Here is a 21,678-nt window from a genome sequence, read left to right as displayed (position 1 = left end):
ACATTGTAATTAGTATGACATTGTGATTAGTATGACATTGTGATTACTATGATGATTGTATACATACTGATATTGTTATGACGTTGTAATTATTATGACATTGTAATTGGTATAACATTGTAATTAGTATGACATTGTGATAAGTATGACATTGTGATTACTATGATGATTGTATACTTAATATTATGGCATTGTAATTAGTGTGACTTTATAATTAGTATGACATTGTAATTAGTATGACATTGTGATAAGTATGACATTGTAATTAGTATGACATTGTAATTAGTATGACATTGTGATTACTATGATGATTGTATAATAATGTTATGACATTGTAGTTAGTATGACATTGTAATTAGTATGACATGGTAATTAGTATGACATGGTAATTAGTATGACATTGTAATTAGTATGACATGGTAATTAGTATGACGATTGTAATTAGTATGACATTGTAATTAGTATGACCATTGTATACATAATGTTATGACATTGTAATCAGTATTACATTGTAATTAGTATGACATTGTAATTGGTATGACATTGTTATTGGTATGACACTGTTATTGGTTTGACATTGTAATTAGTATGACGATTGTATACATAATGTTATGACGTTGTAACTAGTATTACATTGTAATTAGTATGACATTGTAGTTAGTATGACATTGTAATTAGTATGACATTGTAGTTAGTATGACATTGTAATTAGTATGACATTGTTAGTAGTATGATATTTTAATTAGTATGACATTGTAATTAGTATGACATTGTAATTAGTATGACGATTGTATACATAATGTTATGACATTGTAATGTGTCCGTGTGTCCCGTTCTCCCTTAGGTGTCAAGTTCACGTTGTCTCGTATGTCTGGTTGTCTGTTTCGTCGGTCTCAACAGGCTATTTTAACTAGTGTATTTTAGTGTATATGCTTTATTTGTACAGACGTGTATGATGTCAACAGAATGTTGAATGTTAATGTATCAATTATTAGGTATCCTGCACCTGGTGTTGGTGGTTTGTGGTGATACTTCTAACGTACAAACTTGTATTTGGCCTCTATATATGATATTATTATTTATATTGATATGCTTGCATGGTCATACCTATCCAAGATGTTAGTAACAATAATGGTGATTCTCGTCTGTATTACGTACATCATGTGATTCTCGTCTGTATTACGTACCTCATGTGATTCTCGTCTGTGTTATGTACATAGTGTACATGGCATGAAGATAGTCTGGTTTAAATCATCAGACAAATCGGTATTTTGTATGAAAAATTCTTGTCCATTTTTGTATGCTTTGTTCATTTGTTTGGACTCTATAACAAGCTACAAAGTTTACAGAAGTGAATTGAGTGTTCCAACTGGATCTGTTCAGTCATGTGTGTCCCTACGGGATCTGTTCAGTCATGTGTGTCCCAACTGGATCTGTTCAGTCATGTGTATCCCAACGGAATCTGTTCAGTCATGTGTGTCCCAACGGAATCTGTTCAGTCATGTGTGTCACAACTGAATCTGTTAAGTCATTGGTGCCGAAACTGATCTGATCAGTCATGTGTGTCCCAACGGGATCTGTTCAGTCATGTGTGTCCCAACGGGATCTGTTCAGTCATGCATGTCCCAAATGAATCTGTTCAGTCATAAGTGTCCCAAATGAATCTGTTCATTCATGTGTGTTCCAAAAATGTGTTCAGTCATGCATGTCCCAAATGAATCTGTTCAGTCATAAGTGTCCCAAATGAATCTGTTCATTCATGTGTGTTCCAAAAAATGTGTTCAGTCATGCATGTCCCAAATAAATCTGTTCAGTCATGAGTGCTGTAACTGAATTTGTTCAGTCAAGTGTGTCTTTACTGAATCTGTTCAGTCATGTATATCCTAGCTGAATTTGTTCAGTCATGTGTGTCTTATTGAATCTGTTCAGTCATGCATATCCTAACTGAATCTATATATATTCAGTCATGCTTGTCCTAACTGAAGTTATTTAGTAAGTTCAGTCAGTTGTATCTCAGCTAAAGCTATTCAGTCACATACGTCCCTAACTGAAGCTGCTCAGTCATGAGTGTCCCAGCTTAAGCTGTTCATTCAAGTGTGTCCTAACAAGATTATAAGATTTCAAAGATTTTTATTTGAACACTAAGTCACATAAGTCACATAAGAATGTGTTACATGAGGAACATAACAATACACATAATTAAGCATGACAGGATGGACAGAAAACAAACTATCACATGTATGTTAGTCTATATCACATGACAGGATGGACAGAAAACAAACTATCACATGTATGTTAGTCTATATCACATGACAGGATGGACAGAAAACAAACTATCACATGTATGTTAGTCTATATCACATGACAGGATGGACAGAAAACAGACTATCACATGTATGTTAGTCTATATCACATGACAGGATGGACAGAAAACAAACTATCACATGTATGTTAGTCTATATCACATGACAGGATGGACAGAAAACAAACTATCACATGTATGTTAGTCTATATCACATATCACATGACAGGATGGACAAAAAACAAACTATCACATGTATGTTAGTCTATATCACATGACAGGACAGACAGAAAACAAACTATCACATGTATGTTAGTCTATATCACATGACAGGATGGACAGAAAACAAACTATCACATGTATGTTAGTCTATATCACATGACAGGATGGACAGAAAACAGACTATCACATGTATGTTAGTCTATATCACGTGACAGGATGGACAGAAAACAAACTATCACATGTATGTTAGTCTATATCACATGACAGGATAGGCAGAAAACAAACTATCACATGTATGTTAGTCTATATCACATGACAGGACGGACAGAAAACAAACTATCATATGTATGTTAGTCTATATCACGTGACAGGACGGACAGAAAACAAACTATCACATGTATGTTAGTCTATATCACATGACAGGATGGACAGAAAACAAACTATCTCATGTATGTTAGTCTATATCACATGACTGGATGGACAGAAAACAAACTATCTCATGTATGTTAGTCTATATCACATGACTGGATGGACAGAAAACAAATAGCATACTATTACATAATATTGTGGTTAATACAGTATCAAAGTAGAAGAGAAAATTTCTTAAGAAAAAATGAAAGTCCATTTAGGACTCGTTTATTACATATTGACAATAGACCTTTCATTTAAACTTCATTTGGATTTGAGAGGTAATGATTTGGAATATACTTTCTTTGCAAAGTTGCAACAGACGCGTACGTTTTTACAGGAAAATAGATAATGATATTCATCCCCAACATTCTCTATATATATAAACACAGTACATAATATTCTTTCTTCTTTTAGAATTCGTTGCCACCAGTTTCAATTGGAAATTTTAAATAGCATGCATTTAGCTTAGTGATAGGTTATCTATCATTTTCAGATAATACTATTGAAATATTTCTAATGCTAAATTCAGACTTGCAAATCGAGTGAAACTGAGCTCTTGACAAGTTGTTGATGTCAGAACCATTTTTGAATAAACTGATCTCGGAGTCTTTGTTTCAAGTGACTTTTAAAGAACATCCTATTCATACAAATTCTATTTTCGAAAACATATGAAAACCCAAATTACATCATATATATTTTTGACTGTTTTAATCCATTCAAAGGAATACATTTCAGTGTCGTGCTGGTTCAGCGCTAATTTGAATAATTTACTACTCAGTTTATTTTTATTACAAATAAGATTGTTCTAAAAACTTGCCATTCTAAGTTAATTCATTAATTATACCCTGCAAGGATACAGACATAAAGCTTTCTAGCTAGTCACACATCTATTGTTACAAATGCAGACACTACAGATTGCAATTATATACAGACGATTGACACTATGAGATATGTCATAAACCACTTTCACAATAGTCATCTTCCTCAAAATTTTCGCCTTAGAATATGCATTCATCCTTAGCAGAAAGAATCTAAGATTGACAAATGTGAGATGTTTCCGTTTTGGGTAGTTAAACGTTTTTTCTCAATGTTAATTAGGAGATCAAGCCGTCCCTATTATTTCTGTATAGCGTGTATGTATGTAACAGAGCTTTACGTCAGTAGTAAACTATGTTTACAGAAGATCGGACTATTTCTGATTTCAGGCCTGTCTATCGGACCACAGCCATCGTATCCGTCGGCTATGTGTAATTACCTGGCGACGTCCCAGAACATACTTTACTATTTTTCCTAAATTTTATATTAACTGTTATAATATAATATGTATTTATATGCATGGTTCTCTCCCTTGTTTGTCTAACCTGTGGTATTTACAGAAAACAAGATGGTATGTTTTATAGGACACAGACCAAACAATGATGGTATAGCTACGTTATAGGAGACACGCACAAACCTGTGTTTGTTTTTCAGAGATTCATATCTGATTTTTCATTTGCGAAAATTGTGTGGTTAGCTCACCAGTTACAAACTTACGGATGTTCCTGGCATCAGTGTGGGTGTTGATGTCACTACTCCTCCCTAAATATTAACATTTTGGGGCCAAGTTCTTGAAAGGCTTCTTAGTCATAAAGTATACTGGTACATCACACTGTTTTGATATATAGAGATATTATAGCAATTTACAAAACTAAAAAAAAAAATAAGGATAATTTTATTTTATTTTTTTATTTTTTTTTTTTTCAAAATTCATACTGTCCAGCACTTTTCTTGTATGATCAAAACTCGCATCTAAGTTCTTGGGTAGGGTTTTTGAAGGGAATTTCACACCTCGGTTTCGTTCACTATATATATAGGTATGACTGGCAAATGTTTTTACCTTATTTTGGATTTAACTGTTGGACATCAAAACTATATTGGGATTCTGTTTTTTCAACTCCATGTATATATGTGATATATAAGTATCCGAACAGCCAGATTGATCTATATAGCTAATGCTTCATGTTGTGTGTTTCGGATAATGGTTACATGGATGTTTGCAAATTGCCTTGCACAATGCACCTATTAAACTTTTAAATAATCTGCTCAAACTGTCATTATCATATCTGCTTTCTAAATATACTTTGATGAGATTAAAATAGATCTCCAGAAATAACCGCCACTAATTATCAGAGATGTGATAAAAATTAAATCTTGTTTGAGTAGTTAAGAATAATTTGATGTCCAAATATGGAAGTATATTAAGTTATAACAATTAAGAATGTACTATTTTAGTAATAATGAGTTTGATAAACCACAATGATTATAACATGTATATTTACTGCTAACTGTGGTATTACAAAAACATAATTTCCATTTAATTGTTAATTATAATTACTTGATTGTTAATCATAATTTCATGTAATTGGTGTTTGCCTCATAGACATAAAGGTATATTTCCATGTGATAAGTCACTGTTACTAAAAATAGAAAATTTGTTTGCGTGCAATAATTCAAGTTACCTTGAGCCTATCAAACTCATGCTTCATGCAGGTCTTTCTAACCACAAGTACTTCCATGGGATTATTAGGAGGTCAAGATCACTGTTACCTTAAATATAAAATCAGTTGCCGTGCAATAACTCTCGTAATCACCCAACTTTCTACGCAGTCAACACGTCCACTTCTGTTGAATTCTTGTTATCAGAGAAAACCCAGAATGGTGGAAATTATATTGTTGATATTATAAAGTAGAGACTTGAATGCCCTGTGATGTGCTTTTGTTTGATTGTCAGTATAATGTAAACATTGTAGATTTTTAAGTAGCCTATGTAATGGAACATTCTAATCATACAGGTAGACATATTGAATTTAAGAAAGGTAATATTTTATTTCAAAACTTCATTAAAAGCTGAATCTTTTTTACCGTATTTTACATTAAATTTCATTTCCAGTCAACAACTTTGACAAACTAACTTTGCTGCCATTTCCGGCAACAACTTCTTTGATAAACTAATGTGGCCGATGTTTGCAGTCGTCGATGGTTTTTGACAAACTAGCGTGGCAACATCTCCAACAACAACTCCTTAGATAACTAATGTGGCCGACGTTTGATGAAAAGTTTTGGTCGAGCATGATTGAATGTTAATACCTTGTTTCTTCTGTATTTTTCTTTCTTTCTTAAGACTTATATGCTAAAACTGTAGCTGCTTCAAATTTAAATACTTACTTGTTATTTTGTCAATTTGTATCATTACTTCTTCAGGGAACTAGTTAAAGAACTTCAATCTGAATAATCTTGAAGACCAGGTTAATGGGCATATACTGTTGATAGATTAATTTTTATATTTGATTAGCCAAACATACTCTATGCTTTTTTTGTGGCTTAAATAGTGGGTAGGGGTAACTGTTCAAAATGTATATTAACTTATTGTGTTGTGGCAAGATGAATACAATTAACCCTTGGATTTGTAAGTAGATTTGTAAATACACCAAATAAACATACCATATTGCCACGTACAGCTCTGTACATAGGATGCATGGTACTCTGAAACATATCAAAATACAAAGTCAGCTTTATAAAGATACATATTAATATGACCAGCATGATACATATGTTACTGAGAGTATAATTACACTTAGAAGGAATCCATTGTTCAGCAGAGCTCTAGAGATATATATGTTCAAGTTGTTTCAACATGAAGTAGGGCATATTTCTCTCAAAAATAACAGCTACATATATTAACTAATCTAAATAGAATTAATAATCAATCTTTTTATCTTTTTGCATAATTGCATGACGAATGCATTTTCTAATGAGGACATTTTTATTGTATGAATGAAAGTATTTAAATTTACTTTTTTTTCTCGCATGGAAAAAGAATTCTTGAATTTAGAAAGGCAACTATGTTTTGTTCTTCTAGTGATATATAAACTCATGCTAAGTCAATACATCTTAATAATTTGAAGGTAAAAAACCACAACATTGAATGGTACCAAGTTGTAGTTTTATGTCCAAATTGATTTACAAATTGTATAAGATATTCTTCAGTTGAATTCCTAGCAGCATTAAATTATTATAAAGTATTACAAGGTATCTGAGTAGCTGTCATATCTTATGTTGTTACAATAACACTTACTGGTATTATCATTGTGTAAAATACATTATCATCTCTGTTTATTTGGTAAATATATCATTTCAGCAGAAGCATTATTTATTTTATTCTCTACATTATTTTCTGTCTTGTTTTAGGTATGAGGAAAAACCAGGGAACTAATTCGGGTCACATAAAGGAGTATTTACGCAAGCGTACACTGATCCTCACTTTAATGGTTAGTTATAAATATGTAGTAATTATAAGTCAGACTGTCAAAGGCTAGCAGTTTCTTCACCTTCCAATCACAAACATTATAGAGTCCATCTATAAAACACCTTCCTTACAACACATTATAGAGTCCATCTATAAAACACCTTCCTTACAACACATTATAGAGTCCATCTATAAAACACCATCCTTACAACACATTGTAGTGTTGATCTATAAAACACCATCCTTACAACACATTGTAGTGTTGATCTATAAAACACCATCCTTACAACACATTGTAGTGTTGATCTATAAAACACCATCCTTACACACACATTGTAGTGTTGAACTATAAAACACCTTCCTTACAACACATTGTAGTGTTGATCTATAAAACACCTTCCTTACAACACTGGTGTTGATCTATAAAACACCTTACTTACAACACATTGTAGTGTTGAACTATAAAACACCTTCCTTACAACACATTGTAGTGTTGATCTATAAAACACCATCCTTATACATTATGGTGTTGATCTATAAAACACCATCCTTACAACACATTGTAGTGTTGATCTATAAAACACCTTCCTTACAACACATTGTAGTGTTGATCTATAAAACACCATCCTTACAACACATTGTAGTGTTGATCTATAAAACACCTTCCTTACAACACATTGTAGTATTGATCTATAAAACCTTCCTTACACACATTATGGTGATGATCTGTAAAACACCATCCTTACAACACATTGTAGTGTTGATCTATAAAACACCTTCCTTACAACACATTATGGTATTGATCTATAAAACACCATCGTTACAACATCGTAGTGTTGATCTATAAAACACCATCCTTACACTCATTATGGTGATGATCTATAAAACACCATCCTTACACTCATTATGGTGATGATCTATAAAACCTTCCTTTCTACAGGGATATGGTGATGATCTATAAAACCTTCCTTTCTACAGGGATATGGTGTTGATCTATAAAACCTTCCTTTCTACAGGGATATGGTGTTGATCTATAAAACCTTCCTTTCTACAGGGATATGGTGTTGATCTATAAAACCTTCCTTTCTACAGGGATATGTGGTGTTGATCTATAAAACCTTCCTTTCTACAGGGATATGGTGTTGATCTATAAAACCTTCCTTTCTACAGGGATATGTGGTGTTGATCTATAAAACCTTCCTTTCTACAGGGATATGCACTGGAGGAATTCATCACCTGGCACAACCCATTGGAATCCCCGGACCTAAAAGTTCCTGACGAGGACAAGATAGCAATCTGGAGAAGCCAGGCCGTCAGTGAGAAGGCGTGGCGGGAACAAGTGAGGGCGTCCTGGGAACTCTGTCCAACACTGGCCGCTTACCTCCCTTCCAGGTAACTCTTCAATTACTGGGGGTAAAAAATGTGTAAGATGGCAGGAAACCTGATATGTTAAATCAAACTTATCTTTTATCATGTCAAATTGAAGTTTGGTATTGGATGTTTACGCACTGTTTGACTATTATTATAGACAGATTTTGGGCCGCGGTGGCCAAGTGGTTTATATAGGTGGTTTAGGTGTCCCGACACTTTATCACTAGCCCTTCACCTCTGAGTTGCGAGTTTGAAACCTATGTGGGGCAGTTGCCAGGTACTTACCGTAGGCCAGTGTTTTTTCTCTGGGTACACCAGCTTTCCTCCATCTCAAAAATCAGGCATATCCTTAAATGACCCTAGCTGTTAATAGGACGTTAAACATTAACAAACCAAACCAAATATAGACAGATATACAAACCTAGCTTACAACCGGGTCATTGAGGTTAATATTCAGTTTTAATCGTATGCACAATTTTGATTGAAATGACTGTCAAATTGTAGTAAAAGTGATATGATATATATTTTCTGATAAGAAACATGTTTTCAAAATAAATTTAATAATTTACAGGATCAAGAAATCTGAGGCCCTAGTAAAGGAAGTGATCCGATTGGTTCGACTGAACCCAGGGGCAGTGAGCCATATCCCATCGGCCATCCGATATCTTGTCACCCCAGAGAGTGTGGAGGCCGATTCTCCAGAGGTAAGGGGTCACACACAGGATCAGTATGCATAAATATATATATTAACTGGAGGGCCGGGTCACACACAGGGTCAGTATACATAAATACGTATATAATTATTGGCAAATCAAAGGGATAATGGTTGCATGAACAAGACATTATAAATTGTTAAACACGACATTATGAATGGTTGAATGCGACATTATATGTGGTTGAAAACAACATTATGAATGGTTGAACACGACATTATAAATTGTTGAACACGACATTATAAATGGTTTCTGAACCACAAAGACAAAGGGTTAATTGCATGCACTTTGATTTATTTAAGCTTCATATCTTTAGTTACAGTTCATACCTAAACAATCCTTGTTTTCCGCTATTTCTTAAAAAGAACTGGAAGGATATTCCTCAAACTTTATGTGTAGGTTTCCCTTGGTTCATAGTTGTACCAATTCAATTTTGAATTTTGATCAGAAAAACAAAATGGTCGACAGGTGGCTATTTTGGATTATGAGATGTGAAGTTATCGCCATTTTCGGTATTTTTTCTGTCACCATGGAAGCTTAGTCAAAAATACCAAATTACTGTTTCCTTTTGTTTCCGGGCTATAACTCAAAAAACGTTCGACGCAGCTCCTTGAAAATTTCTGTATATATCAGACTAGTTGTGCCTTTTGCTATTGCAGAGCTTCCATTTTCGGTATTTTTTCTGTCACCATGGAAACTTAATAAAAAATACCAAATTACTGTTTCCTTTTGTTTCCGGGCTATAACTCCAAAACTGTTCAGCGCAGCTCCTTTAAACTTTCTGAATATGTCAGACTAGTTGTGCCTTTTGCTATTGCAGAGCTTCCATTTTCAGTATTTTTTCTGTCACCAAGGAGACTTATTTAATATATATTAATCAAAAATACCAAATTAATGTTTCCTTTTGTTTCCGGGCTATAACTCCATAACCGTTCAACGCAGCTCCTTGAAACTTTCTGTATATATCAGACTAGTGCCCTAGTTGTGCCTGTTGCTATTGCGGACCTTCCATTTTCGGTATTTTTTCTGTCACCATGGAGACTTAATCAAAAATACCAAATTACTGTTTCCTTAATAACGCTTACTTTGAGCTTGATTATATACATGTATTTGGGTTTTCATACCAACTGCGGGGCGCGGGGGATAATGCCAAGCTTTGCGGATCCTTGTTTTATTGGAAAAACAAAATTTTTCAAAGGGGGGGGGCATGGTGGATTTTGAGAATAAATGTTTGTTATCGCTTTTTCTTAAAAAGAACTGGAGGGATATTCCTCAAAATTCACATGAAGAATCTACTTGTTATCAGATTTTTAAGAGGAAAAAAGAAAGAAGGGAAAAGTAGAGAGAAGATCAGTCTGACATGGAACTAGTAGATATCAATGATGGGCACCGAGATCCCCCTGAGATCTCTTGTTAAATATATGCACATATAGTTTTATGATCTTAAATAAGTTTTGTTTTATTTCTGTAAATGACTCGGTTGTTAATTACTCTTTATGTTTGTAGCTGAGCCACATGTTGACCTGGTCAGTGGTGTCTCCAGTCGTCGCTCTATCCTACTTCTCACGACAATACCCACCCCACCCAATCACAGCCCAGTACGCTGTGAGGGCGCTGAGGTCACATCCCCCGGTGAGTACCATTTGTCTTACCCGCCCCACCCAATCACAGCCCAGTATGCTGTGAGGGCGCTGAGGTCACATCCCCCGGTGAGTACCATTTGTCTTGCCTGCCCCAAGCAATCACAGCCCAGTATTCTATGAGGGCACTGAGGTCATATTCAATGTGAGTACCATCAGTCTTACCCACCCCACCCAATCACAGCCCAGTACACTGTGAGGGCGCTGAGGTCACATCCCCCGGTGAGTACCATTTGTCTTACCCGCCCCACCCAATCACAGCCCAGTATGCTGTGAGGGCGCTGAGGTCACCTCCTCCGGTCAGTACCATTTGTCTTGCCTGCCCCACCCAATCACAGCCCAGTATGCTGTGAGGGCGCTGAGGTCACATCCTCCGGTGAGTATATGTGCCATCAGCAAAGATATAATTTCAGCCTGAAAATTTATCATCACCCTCATAGGTCTGACCAATTGTAAAAAATACAAAAAAAAAAGAATTGTATGATGATATTGCTACGTGAATTTCTCCAACATTGAATGCCAACAATTTTGTTCTTTCTTAATCTGCATATTGTTATAACACCAAATTGATGAAAGAAAATCAATTTTGAAATACAATCTTGGTCCTTAACTTTTTGGAAATAATCTCAAATGCATAGTAAGCTGGCTCTGTCAAAGTCAACTTCTGTTTTATTGTTTTGTTTCTGGTGGTGAATTAACCAAGCTTTATTTTATATACAACTCTCTATTTCAGGAAGCCCTGCTGTTTTACATTCCTCAGCTCGTCCAAGCTGTTAGATATGATACGGTAAGTTCACTATATATATATAGCTAGTGATTTCATTAAGGACTGTAGGTGATATTAAAGGACTCCCTGTCTAAAGGGACCACCTGTGTAACGAAGACATTTGTGTGAAGTGATAATTTGTATTAAGTCACATGTACCATCTGTGTTAAAGAGACATTTGGTATTAAATGACCACCTGTACAAAGTGACCATCTGTATTAAGTGACCATTTGTTGCTATTGACTACCTGTATTAAATGATCACCCGTATGAAGTGAACACCTGTTATAAGTGATCAAATGAATTAAGCATCCACCTGTTCTAGCTAAGTGACCACTTGTGTTAATTTACAACCTGGTTTAAGTGACCAACTGAAATAATTGATCAAGTGTATTAAGTGGCCACGTGTATTAAGTGGCCACCTGTATAAAGTGACCACCTGTATTAAGTGACCACCTGTATTAAGTGACCACCTGCATTAAGTGACCACCTGTATTAAGTGACCACCTGCATTAAGTGACCACCTGTATTTAGTGACTGCCTGTACAAAGTGGCCACCTGTGTTAAGAGACCATCTGAAGCATGTATTAAGGAAACATTGGACTCTGCTGTGGAGGTCTCTAAAAATTAATGCATTTTAATGATTGATAAAAAATACTATCGTCACAAATTTCATGAAACAATTAGTGAACTGTATGATTTGTTTTGATACATTAAAGATGGGATACATGGCAGATTTTATCCTGTGGGCGTCCAAACACTCCCAGTTACTGGCCCACCAGCTGCTGTGGAACATGAAGACCAACATATACCGGGACGAGGAGGGGCAGGAGAAGGACGGTAAGACAAATGTATACAGGGACGAGGAGGGGCAGGAGAGGGACGGTAAAACAAATGTATACAGGGACAAGGAGGGGCAGGAGAAGGACGGTAAGACAAATGTATACAGGGACAAGGAGGGGCAGGAGAGGGACGGTAAGATAAATGTATAAAGGGACGAGGAGGGGCAGGAGAAGGACGGTAAGATAAATGTATACAGGGACAAGGAGGGGCAGGAGAGGGACGGTAAGATAAATGTATACAGGGACGAGGAGGGGCAGGAGAGGGACGGTAAGACAAATGTATACAGGGACGAGGATGGGCAGGAGATGGACGGTAAGACAAATGTATACAGGGACAAGGAGGGGCAGGAGAGGGACGGTAAGACAAATGTATACAGGGACGAGGAGGGGCAGGAGAGGGACGGTAAGACAAATGTATACAGGGACGAGGAGGGGCAGGAGAGGGACGGTAAGACAAATGTATACAGGGACGAGGAGGGGCAGGAGAGGGACGGTAAGACAAATGTATACAGGGACGAGGAGGGGCAGGAGAAGGACGGTAAGACAAATGTATACAGGGACGAGGAGGGGCAGGAGAGGGACGGTAAGACAAATGTATACAGGGACAAGGAGGGGCAGGAGAGGGACGGTAAGACAAATGTATACAGGGACAAGGAGGGGCAGGAGAAGGACGGTAAGACAAATGTATACAGGGACGAGGAGGGGCAGGTGTACAGGGACGAGGAGGGGCAGGAGAAGGACGGTAAGATAAATGTATACAGGGACAAGGAGGGGCAGGAGAGGGACGGTATGATAAATGTATACAGGGACGAGGAGGGGCAGGAAAAAGATTATTAAGTTTCCTAGAGGAGATATGTTTGTATTAAGATGTTGTGTTGTGTGTCCCAGAGGAGATATGTTTGTATTAAGATGTTGTGTTGTGTGTCCCAGAGGAGATATGTTTGTATTAAGATGTTGTGTTGTGTGTCGCAGAGGAGATATGTTTGTATTAAGATGTTGTGTTTCCCAGAGGAGATATGTTTGTATTGATATGTTGTATTTTCCAGAGGAGATAGGTGACACTCTGGAGCGACTAAGCGATGCCATCAAGAGGTCATTATCTGGACTTGCTCTCATGTTCTATGAAAGGGAGTTTGACTTCTTTGGTAAAATCACCGCTATTTCAGGAACAATCAAGTAAGTCTACACCATCTTTAAAAGTTACAATGACAGCTAATGTTGCCAATTTTGTATTTATGATAATTAATTGTACAAGTATAAAATTTAATGATTTTGAAAACTGCCCAAATCATTTATGGTCTTGATGATGTAAATGAGATGAGAACTATTATGATAATCCATATATGTGTTAAGTGTTATTAATATTGAATTTGATACAAAGTGACAGAAATCTGTAAAGTATATTTGAAACATACTTTGAAATTATTGAATTTTAATTGACATTCTAAAATATGGTTTAAAATTATTGAATTTTAATTGACATGCTAAAAATATGATTTTAAATTATTGAATTTTGATTGACATGCTTTAACTTGCTTTAAAATTATTGAATTTTAATTGACATGCTAAAATATGATTTTGACATCTTTCATCAGACCTTTCCCAAAAGGACCTGAGAGAAAGAAAGCATGTCTGGAGGAACTCAGCAGGATCAAGCTCCAGCCAGGTAACCCCATTGTAGTCTGAGTGAATTAAGTAACAATGATTTTAGTATATGTTAGGATCACCAGTCAGGTAACCCCATTATAGTCTGAGTGAATTAAGTAACAATGATTTTAGTATATGTTAGGATCACCAGTCAGGTAACCCCATTATAGTGAGTGAATTAAGTATCAATGATTTTAGTATACGGTAGGATCACCAGTCAGGTAACCCATTGTAGTCTGAGTGAATTAAGTAACAATGATTTTAGTATACGGTAGGATCACCAGTCAGGTAACCCATTGTAGTCTGAGTGAATTAAGTAACAATGATTTTAGTATACGGTAGGATCACCAGTCAGGTAACCCATTGTAGTCTGAGTGAATTAAGTAACAATGATTTTAGTATATGTTAGGATCACCAGTCAGGTAACCCCATTGTAGTCTGAGTGAATTAAGTAACAATGATTTTAGTATATGTTAGGATCACCAGTCAGGTAACCCCATTATAGTGAGTGAATTAAGTATCAATGATTTTAGTATACGGTAGGATCACCAGTCAGGTAACCCATTGTAGTCTGAGTGAATTAAGTAACAATGATTTTAGTATACGGTAGGATCACCAGTCAGGTAACCCATTGTAGTCTGAGTGAATTAAGTAACAATGATTTTAGTATATGTTAGGATCACGCTCCAGTCAGGTAACCCATTGTAGTCTGAGTGAATTAAGTAACAATGATTTTAGTATACGGTAGGATCACCAGTCAGGTAACCCATTGTAGTCTGAGTGAATTAAGTAACAATGATTTTAGTATACGGTAGGATCACCAGTCAGGTAACCCATTGTAGTCTGAGTGAATTAAGTAACAATGATTTTAGTATACGGTAGGATCACCAGTCAGGTAACCCATTGTAGTCTGAGTGAATTAAGTAACAATGATTTTAGTATACGGTAGGATCACCAGCCAGGTAACCCCATTGTAGTCTGAGTGAATTAAGTATCAATGATTTTAGTATATGGTAGGATCACCAGTCAGGTAACCCATTGTAGTCTGAGTGAATTAAGTATCAATGATTTTAGTATACAGTAGGATCACCAGTCAGGTAACCCATTATAGTCTGAGTGAATTAAGTATCAATGATTTTAGTATACAGTAGGATCACACTCCAGTCAGGTAACCCCATTGTAGTCTGAGTGTATTAAGTATCGACTTTCATATAATGAATTTGATATTTCAGAAACATATTAACTGAGATGTAATTTGATGATTTGAATACTTTACTAGACATACACTATATCATTCATATATAAGATTTATTGAATTGGCCAATACATTGATAAATTAGATAACATAATGATTAATTTGATTAATTGTTATTTGAAAACTTTAATAAAAATGACAATTTTAGTAATATTTTTATTGTAAAAGTTGTCTGGATTATTTGTTTTATTAGGGTGTTACCTACGTCTAACCTATGGATAATTTGTTTTATTAGGATGTTACCTACCGTCTAACCTATGGATAATTTGTTTTATTAGGGTGTTACCTACCGTCTAATCTATGGATAATTTGTTTTATTAGGGTGTTACCTACCGTCTAATCTATGGATAATTTGTTTTATTAGGGTGTTACCTACCAGCTAACCTATGGATAATTTGTTTAATTAGGGTGTTACCTACGTCTAATCTATGGATAATTTGTTTTATTAGGGTGTTACCTACGTCTAACCCATGGATAATTTGTTTTATTAGGGTGTTACCTACCGTCTAACCTATGGATAATTTGTTTTATTAGGGTGTTACCTACGTCTAATCTATGGATAATTTGTTTTATTAGGGTGTTACCTACCGTCTAACCTATGGATAATTTGTTTTATTAGGGTGTTACCTACGTCTAATCTATGGATAATTTGTTTTATTAGGGTGTTACCTACCGTCTAACCTATGGATAATTTGTTTTATTAGGGTGTTACCTACCGTCTAACCTATGGATAATTTGTTTTAACAGGGTGTTACCTACCAGCTAACCTATGGATAATTTGTTTTATTAGGGTGTTACCTACCGTCTAATCTATGGATAATTTGTTTTATTAGGGTGTTACCTACCGTCTAACCTATGGATAATTTGTTTTATTAGGGTGTTACCTACCGTCTAACCTATGGATAATTTGTTTTATTAGGGTGTTACCTACCAGCTAACCTATGGATAATTTGTTTTATTAGGGTGTTACCTACCAGCTAACCTATGGATAATTTGTTTTATTAGGGTGTTACCTACCATCTAATCCAGAAGCTATCGTGGCTAAGATTGACTACAAATCAGGAACACCGATGCAGAGGTCAGTTCCTTTCATGGCTACAACACCTTAATGTTTAATTATTGTGAACTTTCATCTCAAAAAATAAGTTATTATTACTTATAAGTATTTCAAACTTTTATCAGGTCACCTGAGACCAAGTCTCAAGTGACCTATTCTAATGGCATTTTGTCCATCGTCCGTCCATAAACAATTTACATTTTAGTATTCTTCTCCATAACCGCAGAACCAAATTCTATGAAATTTGGTAGGAAGCTTCTGTGGCTTAAAATCAACTAATGTTGTGAATTATATGGTCCCAAACACCCAGGGCCTGAGGGGCAGGGCCAAAAAGGATTAAATTAGCGAAAACTTCAAAAATCTTCTTCTCTACTCTCAGATATGGTGGAATCAAACACTCTTCATAGATGGAAGGGTCTAAGGTGCTTTACCAAAATTATGGATTTCATGACCCTGAGGTATCACATTTGCCCCTGGGTAGGGGGTAAACTTGTTGACTTTCATTTGTTGGATTTATATACAATTGATTTCTTTGTTATGATTTATTGCTTATTTTCGACCATGTTATCAAGCATGTGTTCGGCACAGCCGATGATACTCGGGTATTTTGTCTCCGTATACAATCGGACACGGATAAGTTGAACCATCGGATAAGTCGAATATTTTACTTGGTCCCATTGACTTTGACTTATCCGAGTTTTACTAAATATATATATATAACCTATCTATAGTGCTGCCAAGGCTCTGTTCCTGGCCCGACTATATATATATAATCTATTTATAGTGCTGCCAAGGCTCCGTTCCTGGCCCGGTTTGGCGTAAAGAAATGTGGGATCACAGAATTGGAAAACCTTGGTATGAGTGATACCTCCAACCTTGGAATACAGGAACAGGATCTGGTCTGGCAGGCGGCCATCTTTAAAGTGGGAGACGATGTCAGACAGGTAAATTTAGGCTGGAGAAACTAAACCTATTATAGTTTCTTAATTGTCAAGTGATGTCATTGTTTATATAATGTCATTCTTCATCAGTATCAATTTAATTTTCTAATGTTTTTAATATAATTCTTTATGTAAGCTTCTTATATTGGCAAATATTTTAAAATTATTATTAATGTGTCAAACTTTAATTTAAAAGAAATGCACTAATTAAATAAATATCAATGATAGATGCTGATGTTTTTATATATTCCTAGGACATGCTGGCTCTCCAGGTGATCTCAATGTTTAAGAACATCTTTGAGCAGACAGGGTTAGAACTATACTTGGTTCCATACAGAGTGGTGGCCACGTCTCCTGGAGTAAGTTATCTCCCTTGGTAAAACCAACCTCCAGCAAGTTATAACTGATTAAATATAATGATACTGCTATTAGATGAACAAAAGTATAAGTTTTGATTATGACAGAGTTGGTTTAAAATGAAAAGCAGAGAAAAAGACTTTATGGTATACTTTCTAGCTGTGTGATACCTAGTAGGTTTACTTAATCGTTTATATAAAGTAATTTATTATTTGGAAAAAAAAATGTCTGTCCCTTGTAAGTTCATCTCAGATAAACGTACCAGGTACTTACTCCTGATTTTACTTGTTATCTCATTATAGACTACTGATTTGACATTTTTGTGTCTTCCTCAACATATCAACTCTTAACTGTCTCTGATTTTAATGTGGCATTAATTTATACAAGAAAAAATAGCAGTCCTATGTAACGTGGGGCTTGTTTGATGGATAAGAAACCTCATTTGGATGGTCATGTTCTCAATAGATACAGAAAGTAGGATTGAATGTAGACAAATTGATATTGTCTTTGAGCTACTCTAACTAATGTCCCAATATGTGTGTTGTAGAAGGGGGTGATAGAATGTGTACCTGACAGTAAGTCTCGTGATGAGATCGGGAAACAGACCGACATCAGTATGTACCACTACTTTATACAGACGTACGGGGATGAGGATACCCACGACTTCCAGACGGTAAGTATTCCCCGTCTATAATATATACGGGAAACAGACATCGGTATGTACCACTACTTTATACAGACGTACGGGGATGAGGATACCCACGACTTCCAGACGGTAAGTATTCCCCGTCTATAATATATACGGGAAACAGACATCAGTATGTACCACTACTTTATACAGACGTACGGGAATGAGGACGACTTCCAGACGGTAAGTATTCCCAATCTATAATATATACGGGAAACAGACATCAGTATGTACCACTACTTTATACAGACGTACGGGGATGAGGATACCCACGACTTCCAGACGGTAAGTATTCCCCGTCTATAATATATACGGGAAACAGACATCGGTATGTACCACTACTTTATACAGACGTACGGGGATGAGGATACCCACGACTTCCAGACGGTAAGTACTCCCCGTCTATAATATATACGGGAAACAGACATCAGTATGTACCACTACTTTATACAGGCGTACGGGGATGAGGACGACTTCCAGACGGTAAGTATTCCCAGTCTATAATATATACAGGAAACAGACATCAGTATGTACCACTACTTTATACAGGCGTACGGGGATGAGGACGACTTCCAGACGGTAAGTACTCCCCGTCTATAATATATACGGGAAACAGACATTGGTATGTACCACTACTTTATACAGACGTACGGTGATGAGGACGACTTCCAGACGGTAAGTATTCCCAGTCTATAATATATAACCCTTATCTATACCTCTAATATAGTCAATTTTGGCAGAATTACAGAATGGTTGAGCTGACCAAAGTGATTATAAGGTGAAATCTAGCTCGTTTCCGTAATGGGTTTCAAATAGCAATAATTATAGAGGTTGCATGATAGTGAAATGCTTTATGTAACAAGAATGTTTGATTTACCAAATCACAGAAACAGATAAGGTTGGCCCATTCAAACAAATAATAAATTTCTGTGGTGAATATGACATTGTCTTTTATCAAAAATTATCAATGATCAAATTCAAATATCTAATCATGATGCAGATCAATTAATATATGGAGAAAAAATTCAGTAAATTTAATGAACAATTTTGAAAAGGTAGGAAAAAAATGTGTGGGACAGGGAATCATGATGTGCTTTATAGTGAAAGGACAGATATTTTTAACACTAAGATCATTCAATCTCGGATTTATATATAATATGCCAGTGCTAGTGAGATTTCAAAAAAGTAATACTGTATCCTTTAGCAGAACCTTTATGCAACCACATCCTTTTTAAAAACAAGTAAATTCCTGAAAATTACCATCATCATCATCATCATCATCATCATCCAGGAATGCACAATGACTTGTCATCTTATTTCCTTACTTGCTTTTCTCATTTATTTCATTCCCTCCTGCAGGGCACCTATTATATTAGTGACCTTGGCACTTTGATTTCTGATATTATGTGATACGACCTTTTCCTATCTTTTATGATATTATGTGATACGACCTTGTCCTATCTTTTATGATATTATGTGATACGACCTTGTCCTATCTTTTATGATATTATGTGATACGCATTTTATGATATTATGTGATACAACCTTTTCCTATCTTTTATGATATGTGATACGACCTTGTCCTATCTTTTATGATATTATGTGATACGACCTTGTCCTATCTTTTATGATATTATGTGATACGACCTTGTCCTATCTTTTACAGGCGAGAAGGAACTTTATCATCAGTATGGCAGCCTATAGTATTGTGAGCTTTCTACTTCAGCTAAAGGATAGACATAACGGCAACTTAATGTTAAATAGTGCCGGTCATATTATACATATAGGTAAGTAGTGTACTCAATGTGTCGGTCATATTATACATATAGGTAAGTAGTACATGTAGGTACATAGTATACTCAGTGTGCCGGTCATATTATACCTATAGGTAAGTAGTACATGTAGGTAAATAGTATACTCAATGTGTCGGTCATATTATACATATAGGTAAGTAGTACATGTAGGTATATAGTATACTCAATGTGTCGGTCATATTATACATATAGGTAAGTAGTATACTCAATGTGTCGGTCATATTATACATATAGGTAAGTAGTACATGTAGGTATATAGTATACTCAATGTGTTGGTCATATTATACATATAGGTAAGTAGTATACTCAATGTGTCGGTCATATTATACATATAGGTAAGTAGTATACTCAATGTGTCAGTCATATTATACATATAGGTAAGTAGTACATGTAGGTACATAGTATACTCAATGTGTCGGTCATATTATACATATAGGTAAGTAGTGTACTCAATGTGTCGGTCATATTATACATATAGGTAAGTAGTATACTCAATGTGTCAGTCATATTATACATATAGGTAAGTAGTATACTCAATGTGTCAGTCATATTATACATATAGGTAAGTAGTGTACTCAATGTGTCGGTCATATTATACATATAGGTAAGTAGTACATGTAGGTACATAGTATACTCAATGTGTCGGTCATATTATACATATAGGTAAGTAGTGTACTCAATGTGTCGGTCATATTATACATATAGGTAAGTAGTATACTCAATGTGTCAGTCATATTATACATATAGGTAAGTAGTGTACTCAATGTGTCGGTCATATTATACATATAGGTAAGTAGTATACTCAGTGTGTCGGTCATATTATACATATAGGTAAGTAGTATACTCAGTGTGTCGGTCATATTATACATATAGGTAAGTAGTGTACTCAATGTGTCGGTCATATTATACATATAGGTAAGTAGTACATGTAGGTACATAGTATACTCAATGTGTCGGTCATATTATACATATAGGTAAGTAGTATACTCAGTGTGTCGGTCATATTATACATATAGGTAAGTAGTGTACTCAATGTGTCGGTCATATTATACATATAGGTAAGTAGTGTACTCAATGTGTCGGTCATATTATACATATAGGTAAGTAGTATACTCAGTGTGTCGGTCATATTATACATATAGGTAAGTAGTATATACTCTTATTGTGTTACACTCCAAGAAGTGTAATGCAATCAGAAGCCTAAGGCTAGCAATGATGGTTACTGAATAGTTTAGTAGTTACTTTGTCATCACCTCTGTGTAATAATACCTGTATTATTTTTATCTACAGACTTTGGATTTTTGTTTTTTTGTTTAATAATACCTGTATTTTTATCCACAGACTTTGGATTCTTGTTTGTGCGTTATA

General features: G+C 35.4%; 1 protein-coding gene across 1 annotated transcript in view; it reads left to right on the top strand.

Annotated features, from left to right (window-relative positions):
- The window catches only part of LOC117332351 (phosphatidylinositol 4-kinase alpha-like), a gene marked incomplete in the record, with an annotated part of 90,553 nt that overhangs the window by 57,402 nt on the left and 11,473 nt on the right, over nucleotides 1-21,678 (top strand). Inside the window, 13 exon segments of the mRNA XM_033891237.1 lie at nucleotides 7,163-7,242; nucleotides 8,431-8,612; nucleotides 9,163-9,295; nucleotides 10,811-10,936; nucleotides 11,678-11,731; nucleotides 12,429-12,549; nucleotides 13,598-13,727; nucleotides 14,147-14,217; nucleotides 16,459-16,531; nucleotides 17,295-17,454; nucleotides 17,706-17,810; nucleotides 18,356-18,481; nucleotides 20,163-20,283. Of these exon segments, the coding sequence (XP_033747128.1) occupies nucleotides 7,163-7,242; nucleotides 8,431-8,612; nucleotides 9,163-9,295; nucleotides 10,811-10,936; nucleotides 11,678-11,731; nucleotides 12,429-12,549; nucleotides 13,598-13,727; nucleotides 14,147-14,217; nucleotides 16,459-16,531; nucleotides 17,295-17,454; nucleotides 17,706-17,810; nucleotides 18,356-18,481; nucleotides 20,163-20,283 (1,482 nt within the window).

This window comes from Pecten maximus, chromosome 8, assembly GCF_902652985.1.
Source record: "Pecten maximus chromosome 8, xPecMax1.1, whole genome shotgun sequence".
Lineage (NCBI taxonomy): Eukaryota > Metazoa > Mollusca > Bivalvia > Pectinida > Pectinidae > Pecten > Pecten maximus.
This window is presented reverse-complemented; position numbering and strand designations above follow the sequence as displayed.